The 13,486-nt window shown below is 43.8% G+C and overlaps 1 protein-coding gene across 1 annotated transcript in view; it reads left to right on the top strand.

Annotated features, from left to right (window-relative positions):
• Window positions 1-13,486, top strand: part of Flt3 (fms related receptor tyrosine kinase 3) — a 100,150-nt gene that overhangs the window by 77,079 nt on the left and 9,585 nt on the right. Inside the window, exons 17-21 of the mRNA XM_045154476.1 lie at window positions 1,398-1,551; window positions 5,346-5,428; window positions 7,376-7,503; window positions 9,331-9,453; window positions 13,306-13,417. Of these exons, the coding sequence (XP_045010411.1) occupies window positions 1,398-1,551; window positions 5,346-5,428; window positions 7,376-7,503; window positions 9,331-9,453; window positions 13,306-13,417 (600 nt within the window). The remainder of the gene's footprint in view (window positions 1-1,397; window positions 1,552-5,345; window positions 5,429-7,375; window positions 7,504-9,330; window positions 9,454-13,305; window positions 13,418-13,486) is intronic.

Below are 13,486 nucleotides of genomic sequence, written 5' to 3'. Positions count from 1 at the left end.
GGTGGAGATTATTGTGGCCCCTGGTTTCAGAGGTTTGGGACCCTGGTCACTTAGCTTTGCTGCTGTTGACCTGGGCTGCCTCGGTGCACCTCGGTGGAGGAGGCTGCATGCACTTGGCACCCAGGAAGCAGAAACTCTGGGAGGAGCAGCAGGGGTTCCAGTAGCCCGTCTAGTGCCAGCCTTCATTCCAGCTCAAGCCTTCATTCTAGATCAACCCTTCATTCTAGATCAACCCTTCATTCTAGATCAACCCTTCATTCCAGCTCAAGCCTTCATTCTAGATCAACCCTTCATTCTAGATCAACCCTTCATTCTAGATCAATCCTTCATTCCAGCTCAAGCCTTCATTCTAGATCAAGCCTTCATTCCAGCTCAAGCCTTCATTCTAGATCAACCCTTCATTCTAGATCAACCCTTCATTCTAGATCAACCCTTCATTCCAGCTCAAGCCTTCATTCTAGATCAACCCTTCATTCTAGATCAACCCTTCATTCTAGATCAATCCTTCATTCCAGCTCAAGCCTTCATTCTAGATCAACCCTTCATTCCAGCTCAAGCCTTCATTCCAGCTCAAGCCTTCATTGCAGCTCAAGCCTTCATTCAGATCAACCCTTCATTCCAACTCAAGCCTTCATTCTAGATCAACCCTTCATTCTAGATCAACCCTTCATTCTAGATCAACCCTTCATTCTAGATCAATCCTTCATTCTAGATCAACCCTTCATTCTAGATCAATCCTTCATTCTAGATCAACCCTTCATTCTAGATCAATCCTTCATTCCAGCTCAAGCCTTCATTCTAGATCAACCCTTCATTCTAGATCAACCCTTCATTCTAGATCAACCCTTCATTCTAGATCAATCCTTCATTCCAGCTCAATCCTTCATTCTAGATCAATCCTTCATTCTAGATCAACCCTTCATTCTAGATCAATCCTTCATTCTAAATCAATCCTTCATTCTAGCACAAACCTTCATTCTGGCACAAGCCTTCATGACCCGCCTTCCTTCCCTCCAACCCCACATTGTTCTGAAAGGTTTCACCGTCCCTGACACCACCGCGTTCTTAGGCCAGACTTCCACACATTTACTTTGGTGGGACACACAACTAGCATTTTCTTCCCAATTATAGACGGGAGAATCCAAGAGGCCAGTAGTATTTGTGAGGTCTTGTGTACAAGGACCAAAGAGAATGGTGAGAAAATGCCGATTTCCAAAGAAGTTTGAGCAAAAAGCTAAAGTAAAACTTAAAATATAAAATGCTATTGGCTCAGAAAAAGTATTTTCCCAAAGTCAGGGGAGAACTTATTCTCACATATCACAGACTATGTCATGTGCTGCACAGAGTTCTGGAAAAATAGAATGTATACCTATAATTAAAACTGTAACTTATTTCAGGACCAGTTTACTTGATTTTTGAGTATTGTTGCTATGGCGATCTTCTCAACTACCTAAGAAGTAAAAGAGAAAAATTTCACAGGACATGGACGGAAATTTTCAAGGAACATAATTTCAGTTTTTATCCCACTTTCCAATCACCTCCGAATTCCAGGTAAGAGACAGGAGTCAGGGTTTCAAAATTACACTCCGCAGGACATAGACACAAAGTATGATTGTTGCACACCCACTGACCAGCTCTTAAGGGCACTGTGTGGTCTACGGCTCCAGGATTCGGAGAAGTCATCCATCTGTGCTGTAGAGTTCACCATTATCTTGTTCTACTCCATAAAGTTTCAGTGACTCAAGGGAAACCAGCCCAGAAATATCAAATAGAAAAATCCAGAATTAAACAACTCATAAGTTTTAAATAACTTTACTAGAGCTTAATATAATTGTTCTTTTATTATTATTATTAGTTAGTGGTACATTTGTTACTATGCATAATTTAGTAATGAAAGTTTATCATATATATATGAAAAAAATACAGTATACTGGGCTGGATAGATTGGTCAGAGGTTAAAGGTGCTTGCTCATAAAGCCTGATGGCTGAGGTTTGATTCCACACTACTCAGGTAAAGCTGGATGCACAAAGTGGTGCGTGTGTCTGGAGTGTGTTTGTAGTGTCAGAAGGCTCTGGTTCACCCATGCTTATTCTCTCTCTCTCTCTCTCTGCCTCTTTGTCTGTCCCTCTCATTAAATAATAAATAATAAATAAATAAATAAATGCAAGGGCTGGAGAGATGATTCAGTGGTTAAAGTTCTTACCCACAAAGCCTAATGACCCAGGTTTGATTCCCTAGTACCCATGTAAAGCCATATGCACAAAGTGACACACACATCTGGAGTTTGTTTGCAAAGGCTATAGGCCCTGACACACCCATTCTCTCCATCCTTCTTCCCTCTACCTCTTTCTGCTTGCAAATATATATATATTTTTTTAAATGAAAGAAAAAAACAGTATATACTGAGCTTGTCACTATCTGCAGTTCCAGGCATCCACTGGGGTGGGCATCTACCTGGAATGCACCACCCCTATGGACAAGGGAGGGTGAATGGAGTTTCCCTCTTGGTCTGGATTTATAAGACCTTCCCTTTTCTTCAATGGAACCACACTCTCTCTACTGATTGCCACACAGGTATTGGCAGAGTAAAGACTGTTCCCAATGTCCTTGACGTATTCATAGAGAACAGCTCATGCCCTGGGTATGAAGAGCTCTAAACTCCATAAAGTGGGTTTTTAAATATTACGATAGATTGATTGATGCAAAGTCAACCCCCAGTCATTTTGTCTTTGTGCTCCGCCTTGGGCTTTCTACCATCTGCCTGGATCTTACCAGGATTCGGTGGTTTCAGTGGGCAGACAGGATGCCACCAGTCGTGTGTGCTGCCCTCCTCCTCGGCCTTGCCCCTTCCGGCTGGTTACCTGTGTGCCGTAGCTGTGTGGCACCTTTCAGACAGAAGGGCTTCTCCAACAGCTCGTTTCCCATCTCCCTGCAGAGCTGACACCTTCCCTGATTCTGAAGGAAGATTCACCACAAACAGCTTTTCTGAGAAAGATGTGTTTGAAATTCCCAGTTTTGTCATCTTAGAACATACGTTTCAGTTCAGGCCTTTGGCCTTGGGTCTCTCAGGCAGAGACACGGCATCTTAAAGGCACAAGGCCCCATAGAGGTCCCATGCATGTCTGAAGGCACTGGACCTTAGCCCTGGATAACCTTTTCCTATTTACTCTCATTTCTCATTTCACATAAAGAACTGAGAAAATTCTATGTCATAGTCATTCTTTCTCCTTTCCTTTTATTCTTCTTTCTTTGTGCTTGTCCATGTGTGTTGGGGGGGGGCAGGGGGGCTCTAGGGGTCAGATCCAGGGCATACTCTGTTCATACTATTCCACTGAGTGGTACCCCAGCCTGCCATGCCTATTCTAGAACAGAGAATCCATCCTAACATAAATGTGAGTGACCAGTAATTATGTCCTTTGACTCATTGAAAAAAAAAATTTAGGGGGCTGGAGAAATGGCTTAGCGGTTAAGGTGTTTACCTACAAAGCCAAAGGACCCAGGTTCGATACCCCAGGACCCACATAAGCCAGATGCACAAGGGGCACATGCACCATTTGCAGTGGCTGGAGGCTCTGGTGCGCCCATTGTCTCTTCTTCTTCTTTCTTTTCTTTTTTTTTTTTTTTTTTTTTTTTTTTTTTGAGGTAGAGTTTCACTCCAGTGCAGAATGACCTGGAATTCACTATGTATTCTCAGGGTGGCCTCGAACGCATAGTGATCCTCCTATTTGTGCCTCCCAAGTGTTGGGATTAAAGGTGTGTGCCACCACGCCAGGCCCTCTCTCTGTCTCTCTTCTATCTCTTTCTCTTTCTCTGCTTGTGAATAAATAAATAAAAATTTTAAAAATTGTTTATTTTTTATTTATGTGTGTATATATATATATACATATATACGTGTGTGTGTGTGTGTGTGTGTGTGTGCACACCAGGGTCTCCTATCACTGCAAATGAGCGCCCACCTAGCATTACACGGGTGGCTGGGGAATTGAATCTAGGCCATCAAGCTTTGCAAGCAAGTGCCTTTAACTACTGAGCCATCTCCCCAGTCCTGTCCTTTGATTCATTTTGCTCACTGAGCTGTTAAATACACTAGCAATTATTTCTGGAATTTTTTTTTTTTTTTTTTTTTTACTGAAAAGTATTAAGCCATTTTTCCAAAGATAATGGAAATGATAAATTGAGATAAACTCATATGTTGGAAAATGCTGAATCAATGTTTACTTATCTGTATCTATATGATACCTATCTATATCACATACTTTTTAAACGAATGTATTTATTTCATGGAGAAAGAAGATGAACTTTACAAAAGCAGCCTGGAAAAGAGGACGTTAAACTGAGCCTGTAGGTCGGGGGGCAGAGTATGTGTCCAGCATCTACAGGGTCCTAGGCTCCTTCCCCAGCACCACAAAAAACCAACAATTAAATAAACAAGGATGGAGGGGGGAAATGCTGGAACCAACACTTGGCGTATTCATACAAAATTTCAACTTAAAAAAATAAAGATAGTTGACAAAACACTGCAGGTTCTCAATAGCTCATCTCTATTACATGAGCTCTTCAAAGGAATAGACCCTGGGTTTTGAAACACAAGAATGAGGTATAATTCCTGGTTTCACTCTTTATAAGATGTATGATTTAAATATTAATCTCACCTAATGTGTTTTTTGGTTTTTTGTTTTTTTTTTGTTGTTGTTGTTTGTTTTTTGAGGTAGGGTTTCACTCTACCCCAGGCTGACCTGGAATTCACTACTTAATCTCAGGCTGGCCTCGAACTCACGGTGATCCTCTTACCTCTGCCTCCCGAGTGCTGGGATTAGAGGCATGCGCCACTCTCCCGGCAATGGCATGTTCTTTCAATACCCAGTTTGCATTATGACAGTGGCCAAGTGATCACTTTTATCCAGTTAGATCAGCCAACCTTACTCCCCAGATTTTTTTTTTTTTTTGAAGCAAGCCCACCAGATTGCTTTTTTGTTTGTTTGTTCTGTGTGTGTGAGAGAGAAAATTGGTGTGCCAGGACCTCCAGCCACTGTAATAGAACTCCATGTGTGTGTGCAGCCTTGTGTGCATGTGTCACCTTGTGCATCTGGCTTAGTTGGGACCTGGACAGTCAAACATGGGTCGTTGGGCTTCACAGGCAAGTGCCTTAACCGCTAAGCCATCTCTCCAGCCCACCTCAGATGTTTTTAATGCATACATTGTACCATTGACAGGTTGGCCGTGTGCTTTTGATCTAAAAACCCATTTGTAATTGGAATCCATTCCTCTGATGGATTGTACTTTTCTAAACTATACATCTGCTCAGAGAAAGAATGTAAGGAATGAACAAATTTCTTTTTGACAGTATGCCTAGTTCAAGAGAAGCTCAAACGCACCGGGACTTGGATCAGATCTCGGGGTTTAATGGGAGTTCAACTCATTCTGAAGGTAATATTTTCATTTAACGAGTAGCACTTTCAAATGGAGACAGGTACAAGAGTTTCACGTTGCGTTTTTCGGAAGTGCAGTGGTAGAAGTTTTCTTCCTTGCTAATGTCAGTTATAGGCGTTAAACGTGTACCTCCGCTTGGAAAGTTAAAAAGCCCACAGTGACAAATTAAGAGTGTTTTATTTGGATAGGTTATTCTGGTTTTTTTTTCCTTTTTTTGTTGTTCATTTTTATTTATTTATGTGAGAGCAACATACAGAGAAAGAGGCAGATAGAGAGAGAGAGAATGGGCATTCTAGGAGCTCCAGCCACTGCAAACGAACTCCAGACGCGTGCACCTCTTTGTGCACCTGGCTAACATGGGTCTTGGGGAATTGAGCCTCAAACTGGGGTCCTTAGGCTTCACAGGCAAGTGCTTAACCACTAAGCCATTTCTCCAGCCCTGGACAAGTTGTGCTTTTTAAAGTCAAAAGCTAACTAGAGGGCTGGGAAGATGGCTCAGCAATTAAAGGCACTTGCTTGCAAAGCCTCATGTCCTGGGTTTGATTCCCCAGTACCCACGTAAAGCCAGATGCACAAAGTGACACATGTGTTTGCAGTGGCAAGAGGCCCTGGTGTGCTCATTCCCTCTCTCTGTCTCTGTCTTTTTGTCTTTGTGGTTTTTTGAGGTAGGGTCTTGCTCTAGCCCAGGCTGACCTGGAATTCAGTATGTAGTGTCAGGGTGGCCTCGAACTTCTGGCAATCCTCCTATCTCTGTCTCCTGAGTGCTGGGATTAAAGATGTGTGCCACCACGCCTGGCTCCCTCTTTCTCTCTACTTACAAGTAAATAAATAATTTAATAGCTAATTAGAGACGTCTTAGTTAACATCTACTCCTTAGCTTTCAGACTGGATGGCTTTGAACATGTTATTTGGATATTGGCGTCACAAGTTCTCATTTATAAAATGAGCCTTAGTCATTAACCCCTTCCTCACAGGACTGTGACAAGGGATAAACCATAGACCATGAAGTGCAAACTACAGTTTCTAAAATAGGGTAGAAATTCAGGGCTCATTCCTTTTCCAATTTGACAAATTTTTACCTAGTTGTGGGGGCAGGTGTCAAGCACAGGGCAGCCATCGATCATGTAGGGAATTCATCTTTGTGTGGCTGAGGCTAGCTGCTCCACTCAGCACAAAGGCAAACAGTACTGCCGGGAAAGTGACGTGACACCATCGCATCCCTGCATGTCCAGGACCCGTCAAGAGACAAAACTGGCTGGGCGTGGTGGCACACACCTTTAATCCTAGCACTCAGGAGGCAGAGGTAAGAGGATCACCATGAGTTCGAGGCCAGCCTGGGACTGCGTAGTGAATTCCAGGTCAGCCTGGGCTACAGTGAGACTACTATGAAGGAAAAAAAAAAAAAAAGACAACAAACTGCAACAAATTTAAAGCTCTCCATCATATTGACTTGGTCAATATTTCCAGAAAAATAGAGTAAGTGTTCAAATTGGCTGAGGAAACGTGGTTGGTTTTAAAGACAGAAAAGGGCTGAAGAAAATAGAAACAAAGAACCAACTATTCATTTCAGAGTTTTCTTGGGGAAAATAAAACAGTAACTGATTGGCTAATGTCTGGTTACTTCAGGTTGATCGTTATGTGTGGCAGGGAGGGGGTGCTAAGGGTTGAAGCAAAGACCATTTCATTATCTTACTGACTGAAACTGGCCTAAGTGGGAAATTTGGTTGTTAACTTCTCTTGGTTTCTCAGAAGGTCAGATAACAAAGGTCCTTTCCCTTTGTGGTGTAGCGTGGGTGACACCATTTTGGTTTGTTTTGTTTGAGTTTCGTCCAAGCCAAAGATCTCCTGGCCTTGCCTGCGACCATAACTTTCTTGTAGAAGATTGATTTAACAGGGCAGCTTCTTCGTGTTCAGGGAGAAGTGACGACTGGCTGAATTTTGCAGATGAGGTTGAGTATGAAAACCACAAAAAGGTGGAGGAAGAGGAAGACTTCAATGTACTCACGTTCGAAGACCTTCTGTGCTTTGCGTACCAAGTTGCCAAAGGAATGGAATTTCTGGAATTTAAGTCGGTAAGCTCCTTTAAAGAGAAGAAAAGCATAAAAAGATAATTACAAAAATATGCTTAGATGCAATTATGAAAAAGAAATGTGCTTATATTTTTTCTTCTGTATTTTAACCTGTCTTGCCTGTCCCTTCTCCCTGACACTATTGAAGTAAACTAGAATGTTATCTAGGGAACATAAAGGGCCAGAATCCCTTCTTAGAATGTGAGTGTGTGTGTGCGTGCGTGCACACACATATGTGCACTATATTATTTGCGGATAGGCGTCTATATCCAGAGAGAAGCTCAAGATAGGAAGTCTTTAGAAATTCCATGGGGATAGAGGGATGGCTTAGTGGTTAAGGCACTTGCCTGCAAAGCCAAAGGACTCAGGCTCAATTCCCTAGGACCCACATAAGCCAGATGCACAAGGTGGCACATGTGTCTAGAATTCATTTGCAGCAGCTGGAAGCCCTGGTGTGCCTATTCTCTCTTTCTCTTTCGCAAACAAATCAATGATTTTTTTAAAAAAGAAATTCCAATCAAGGTCAGGCATGGTGGTGCACATCTTTAATCCCATCACTCAGGAGGATCACTGTGAGTTCAAGGTCAACCTGAGACTACATAGCTAGAGTGAGACCTTGCCTTAGGAAAAAAAAAAGGAAATTCCCAATCAAAATGAAGTATAGTGTTGTTGGCTCCTATTTGGACTTGAGTTGCACCCCACAAACATAGCCTTTGATTTTAAGGGTGAGTAGAGGCTCCAACTCAACATGCTCTGTGTGCCCCCCCCCAAGACCTGGGTGTGTGCATATTGCATCCATGTGCTGTGAATTAACCCTGTCTGCCCTCTGCATTCCCAGCGGCCAACTCCATATCCACAGGGCCGCGTCAACGAGGCCACAGAGAACCTGCCTCACACCTCGGTCTCCCCAGTTTTGCATTCTTACCGTCACGCTCAGCCCTGCTCTTTTGACAGCAGATTGAAGCCACTTCTCTGGCTATTTTCTTTTATTACTTTCTTCCTTTGAGAGACAGAAGGAGCCATTCCCCACCCTCTCCTGCTAAAAGCTCAAGCCTTTAAGATTGCTGGGAGGAAAAAAAAAGGTTGTAAACAGATAAACAGGAACAAAGAAAAGCCACACAACTTTTTTTTTACATATGCATGTGTGTGTGATCCATACAAAATATCAACTAGACTGGGGCTGGAGAGGTGGCTCAGCAGTTAAGGCACTTGCCTGCAAAGCCTAATAACCTGAGTTCCATTCCCCAGTACCCACATAAAGCCAGATGCACAAAGAGGTGCATGCACCTGGAGTTTGTTTGTAGCTGCTAGAGGCCTTGGTTTCCCATTCTTTCTCTCTCTGCTTGCAAATAAAAAAAAAAAAAATAAAGCTTTTTTTAAAAAAAAATTAAGGGGCTGGAGAGATGGCTTAGTGGTTAAGGTGCATGCCTGCGAAGCCTAAGGACCCGGTCCAATTCTCCAGGACCCACGTAAGCCAGATGCACATGGTGGCACATGCGTCTGAAGTTCATTTGCAGTGGCTAAAGACCCTGGCATGCCCATTCTCTCTCTCTCTCTCTCTTCCCCTCTCTCTGTCTCAAATAAATCAATACATAAATAAATACATAAATTTAAAAAGATATCAGCTCGAAGGGCTAAGCTGTTGAACGCTAAACATGCTGTTCAGAAAGTGGGGTGTAGAGCTGAGGAGTCAGGCTGCGGGGTTCACTCGGTTTGCTGCCGTCACGACGTAGCCGAACCATCTGCCATCCGTAGCGAAGCTGAAGCCAGGAGAGAGTCCACTCCGCTGGCTCGCTCCACATCAGTGACGCTCTCGTCTGTTTCTTGTAGTGTGTTCATAGAGACCTGGCAGCCAGGAACGTGCTGGTCACGCACGGGAAGGTGGTGAAGATCTGTGACTTCGGACTGGCCAGAGACATCCTCACCGACTCCAGCTACGTTGTCCGGGGCAATGTGAGGCTGCCCTGCCCCCACCACACACACACCGTCTCTATTTTGTCATGATTATAGGAAACATCTGCACTCACCCTAATGCGTTTTTTGATTTACAGCAACATAAAGAAAAACCCTCCTAGCAGTTTGCTCATTTAGGCTTACAAGATTTCTCTGCAGCTTAATAAGAGTTAAACAAAATAGTCAAACACCCGTCCTTGGGCTAGCTACTAGATCCATAAAGAGCACATGTGTGTGCTCTTCATGCGAGAAAGCAAAAACATATTTACTTGCATTTATTCCAGTATCCATAACTAGAAAGTGGCTGTCGAGTTTTGTTCACAATCATGAGAAAAACAGATCATTACAGCAAGGCATTTTTAAAAACACTTGGCACATAAATATTAAGTATAAAATGTAAAAGGCTTAAATTTTAACTAGTGAGCATCTGCCCTCCTGCTACTATTAATGCAGGAAGACCTAAGACATGAGTGAACCTACTTGTTAAAAAAAATAAAATGGAAGCCGGGCATGGTGGGGCACGCCTTTAATCCCAGCACTTGGGAGGCAGAGAGGTAGGAGGATCGCCGTGAGTTCGAGGCCACCCTGAGACTACATAGTGAATTTCAGGTCAGCCTGGGCTAGAGCTAGACCCTACTTTGAGAAACCAAAAAAAAAAAAAAAAAGGAAAAGTGGGCAGTGGGCAGTGGGCAGGGATGTGGTTCAGTTGGCAGAGGGCTTGCCTGGCCTGCATGAAGCCCTGGGTTCAATCTTTAACACTGTATAAAACTGGGCATGGGGGCTGGAGAAATGGCTTAGCGGTTAAGCGCTTGCCTGTGAAGCCTAAGGACCCCGGTTCGAGGCTCGGTTCCCCAGGTCCCACGTTAGCCAGATGCACAAGGGGGCGCACGCATCTGGAGTTCGTTTGCGGAGGCTGGAAGCCCTGGCGCGCCCATTCTCTCTCTGTCCCTCTATCTGTCTTTCTCTCTGTGTCTGTCACTCTCAAATAAATAAATAAAAAATGAACAAAAAAATATTTAAATAAAAAAAAAACTGGGCATGGTGCCACACACCTGTAATCCCAGCATTTAGGAGGTAGAGGCTGGGTGATCTGAAGTTCAAGGCTTTCTTTAGTTATATAGTGAGTTGGGGGACGGCCTAGACTACATAAGACCCTATCTCAAAAACCAAACCGGAAAAAAAAAAAAAAAAAAAAACCCAGAAAAGAAAGGTAGCTAAGGGGCTAGGGTATGTGTGACTTAGAAAATGTGAGCTCTGCGTTCAATCCCTGACAGTAAGGGAAAAAGAATTACCACATGTGGGTTTGAGTCTCTGTTCTGCTTCTGGTTTGTTTGTTTGTTTGTTTTTGCCTCCATTTTGGGATGTCTTTCTACATTATTGTCTCTAGTTGTGAAATAATAACAGCTACAAATAATAGTTTAGTTCTTAGCACGTGCTAAGCACTCTATTGGATGTTTTACGTATTATGTAGCTCTCAGAGCATTCACGTTGAGGTAAAGAAAATCATCATGCCTGTGGTTAATGGCACGTGGGTTTGAATATGAGCAGTTACACTCCAGTCTCCACCACCCACCCTGGTCCTGGGTTTGTTGCCCATAAAGGCATGGTATTTGCTTTCTAGATTTACGTACGTAAACCAATAAGATCAACATCAAAGTTCGTGGTAATCATCTCATAAATGTGACAAATCAAATTATCCTGAATTGCCATGAGAGTCAAATAATCACCTAATTTGCTTAAGTTTGCTCCCAGCAATGATAGCTGGAGTCATAAGAATGCTCCCTGCTTCTATATGGCTACGCAATTTCTGCCCTATCGGCTGGGCGCTTCTTCTGCAGGAAGGTGAAGTCCATTCACAATATTCTGTTCGTGAGTCAGACAAACCAAACCGGCCTCTGGTTCATTCTTCTCCATTTGTGTAGGATTTAAAACAGGGTTTTGGGCTGGAGAGATGGCTTAGCGGTTAAGCGCTTGCCTATGAAGCCTAAGGACCCCGGTTCGAGGCTCGGTTCCCCAGGTCCCACGTTAGCCAGATGCACAAGGGGGCGCACGCGTCTGGAGTTCGTTTGCAGAGGCTGGAAGCCCTGGCGCGCCCATTCTCTCTCTCTCTCTCTCTCTCTCTCTCCCCCTCTGTCTTTCTCTCTGTGTCTGTCGCTCTCAAATAAATAAATACTTAAAAAATTAAAAATCATAGCCTCAGAAAGAAACCCTGTTTTTTTTAAAATTTATTTATTTATTTATTTATTTATTTATTTATTTGAGAGCGACAGACACAGAGAGAAAGAGGCAGAGAGAGAAAGAGAGAGAGAGAGAGAGAGAGTGGGCACACCAGGGCCTCCAGCCACTACAAATGAACTCCAGACACATGCGCCCCCTTGTGCATCTGGCTAACGTGGGTCCTGGGGAATGGAACCTCAAACCGGGGTCCTTAGGCTTCACAGGCAAGCGCTTAACTGCTAAGCCATCTCTCCAGCCCTGGGACTATTATTTTACCTGGCTGATTGAACAGGCACCACGATAGGTTCCTGGACCCAGGAAAACAAAACCAGAGTAAAGCAATACCCCCAGAAACTACCCAGGGTTCGGGTCAGAGGCTGCGCATAGCAAACCCCGTCCCTCTGTCATGCTGCTGGAGGCCGTCGTCACCAAGGCCACAGATCAACCAAGTGTCATTTCCGGACGTGACACTGCAAGTTGCCTGCCGGGCATTCTTCTACGCCTCTTAGAAATGCTTCTAGAAGATTCCACTCGCTGACTCGAACCTGCCTACCTCAGGCCAGCTGACTAGCTCTTGCTTTCTTTTCCTGTTCTTTAATATTTTATTTATTTATGAGAGGGAAAAAAAAAAAACAGGCAGAAAGAGAAAAAAATGAAAATGGGTATACCAGGGCCCTACAAACGAAGTCCACATGTATGCACCACCTTGTGCCTCTGGCTTTACGTGGTACTAGGGAATTGAACCTGGGTCCTTAGGCTTTGCAGGCAAGCTCCTTAACCACTGTGTCTAGCTCTTTCTTAACAGAAAGTAACTATTTTCTGTTTTGTTTTCCAGTTTTACATATAAGCCTGTGTCCGAGATGACTTTTAAAATAGTGCTTTTTTGTTTTTCGCTACTTCTTGTTTTGTTCTGTGTATGTAGTAGATTTGCAGAAGGAACACGTCCAGTGTGCCACCTGTCTATTTTCTTTCTTTTTTTTTTTTTTTTTCCTGAGATAGGGTGTCACTCTAGCCCAGGCTAACTTGGATTTCATTATGTAGCCTCAGGGTAGCCTTGAACTCACGGTGATCCTCCTACTTCTGCCTCCCAAGTGGTGAGATTCAAGCCGTGCACCAACATGCCTGGCTTTAAATTGTATTTATTTAGAGAGAGAGTATGGGCATCTCAGAGCCTCCTGCCATTGCAAATGAACTCCAGACACATGTGCCACTTTGTGCATCTGGCTTTATGTGGGTATTGGGGAACCAAATCCAGGTCATCAGGCTTTGCAAGCAAGCACCTTTAACTGCTGAGCCATTCCAAAAGCCCTGATTTTAAAAAACAAAACAAAACAAAAACTAAACATTATGAGTGCCCTTAGGGCTGGGCATGGAGGTGCACTCCTTTAATCCCAGCACTCAGGAGGCAGAGGTAGGAGGATCGCTGTGAGTTCGAGACCACCGTGAGACTAGATCGAGAATTCCAGGTCAGCCTGGGCTAGAGTAAGACCCTACCTCAAAAAAAAAGAAAGAAAGAAAAAATGAAAGGAAGGAAGGAAGGAAGGAAGGAAGGAAGGAAGGAAGGAAGGAAGGAAGGAAGGGTCCTGGGTTCTACATATGGAAAATGCATTTGCTCTCCTCTTGTGTCTCCCACAGGCACGCCTGCCCGTGAAATGGATGGCACCCGAGAGCTTATTTGAAGGGATCTATACAATTAAGAGTGACGTCTGGTCGTATGGGATATTGCTCTGGGAGATATTCTCGCTTGGTACGTCTGGTGCACCTGGTCGGCCTCTCGGGGCTCCCAGCTTCATGATCTCTCTCGCTCTGCACCCTT

The sequence above is a fragment of the Jaculus jaculus genome, chromosome 7 (genome assembly GCF_020740685.1).
Source record: "Jaculus jaculus isolate mJacJac1 chromosome 7, mJacJac1.mat.Y.cur, whole genome shotgun sequence".
Taxonomy (NCBI): Eukaryota; Metazoa; Chordata; class Mammalia; order Rodentia; family Dipodidae; genus Jaculus; species Jaculus jaculus.
Note: the sequence above shows the minus strand (reverse complement) of the source record. Positions and strands in the feature narration are given on the sequence as shown.